Source organism: Penaeus monodon, chromosome 21 (genome assembly GCF_015228065.2).
Source record: "Penaeus monodon isolate SGIC_2016 chromosome 21, NSTDA_Pmon_1, whole genome shotgun sequence".
NCBI classification, from domain to species: Eukaryota; Metazoa; Arthropoda; class Malacostraca; order Decapoda; family Penaeidae; genus Penaeus; species Penaeus monodon.
In genome coordinates, this window is record NC_051406.1 from 28450017 (window position 1) to 28450600 (window position 584).

Genomic DNA, 584 nt, shown 5'->3' on the forward strand with positions numbered 1-584 from the left:
CTAATGGCCTGCAGTAGAGGTTTTGTTCTCTGAATGTACAGGCACTTCCGTGATGTGACTCCAGGGAAATCAAGTTCAACAAATCCCTTTACATTTTTTCCTTCATCATACAGTCTCCAATAAAGTGTATCAAACCCTGCTCCAATATTCACAATCTGACAGTTGCCATGAGTTACCTGTAATGTGATAATACAATAATTACCAATAATTCTACCTTGTACATAGTTTTCAGAGAAAAATAGAATTTGAAACAGTGTTTCTACAAGGTGATTGAGTTCATATTTCAGCATAACTTCTTGATATGCTAAGGCAAACTTTAACATTGCAATGCAGGACTGTCAAATATGGTTAATGATTTGCAAGTAATCAATAATTTTTTTATGACCCACAACCATAGAATATTTCCTTAATGATATGCAGCTAATAAATATTTTATATAATACACAACCATTGAATGTTTTCTATGAATGTATGTCAAAATCTTAGATACTCTGCACATGGTGAATATTTTCAGTGCAACTCCATAAAGACCATTCATTAACCCCTTGGTTCTGGGTAACAGGACCATCACTTCATGAAAACAT

General features: G+C 33.7%; 1 protein-coding gene across 1 annotated transcript in view; it reads right to left on the bottom strand.

Annotated features, from left to right (window-relative positions):
• The window catches only part of LOC119586643 (leucine carboxyl methyltransferase 1-like), a 23933-nt gene extending 23610 nt beyond the window's left edge, over positions 1–323 (bottom strand). Inside the window, exons 1-2 of the mRNA XM_037935384.1 lie at positions 264–323; positions 1–176 (exon numbers count right to left, since the gene is read on the bottom strand). Coding sequence (XP_037791312.1) covers positions 1–176; positions 264–323 — 236 coding nt within the window. The remainder of the gene's footprint in view (positions 177–263) is intronic.
• Between the last annotated feature and the right edge of the window lie 261 nt (positions 324–584).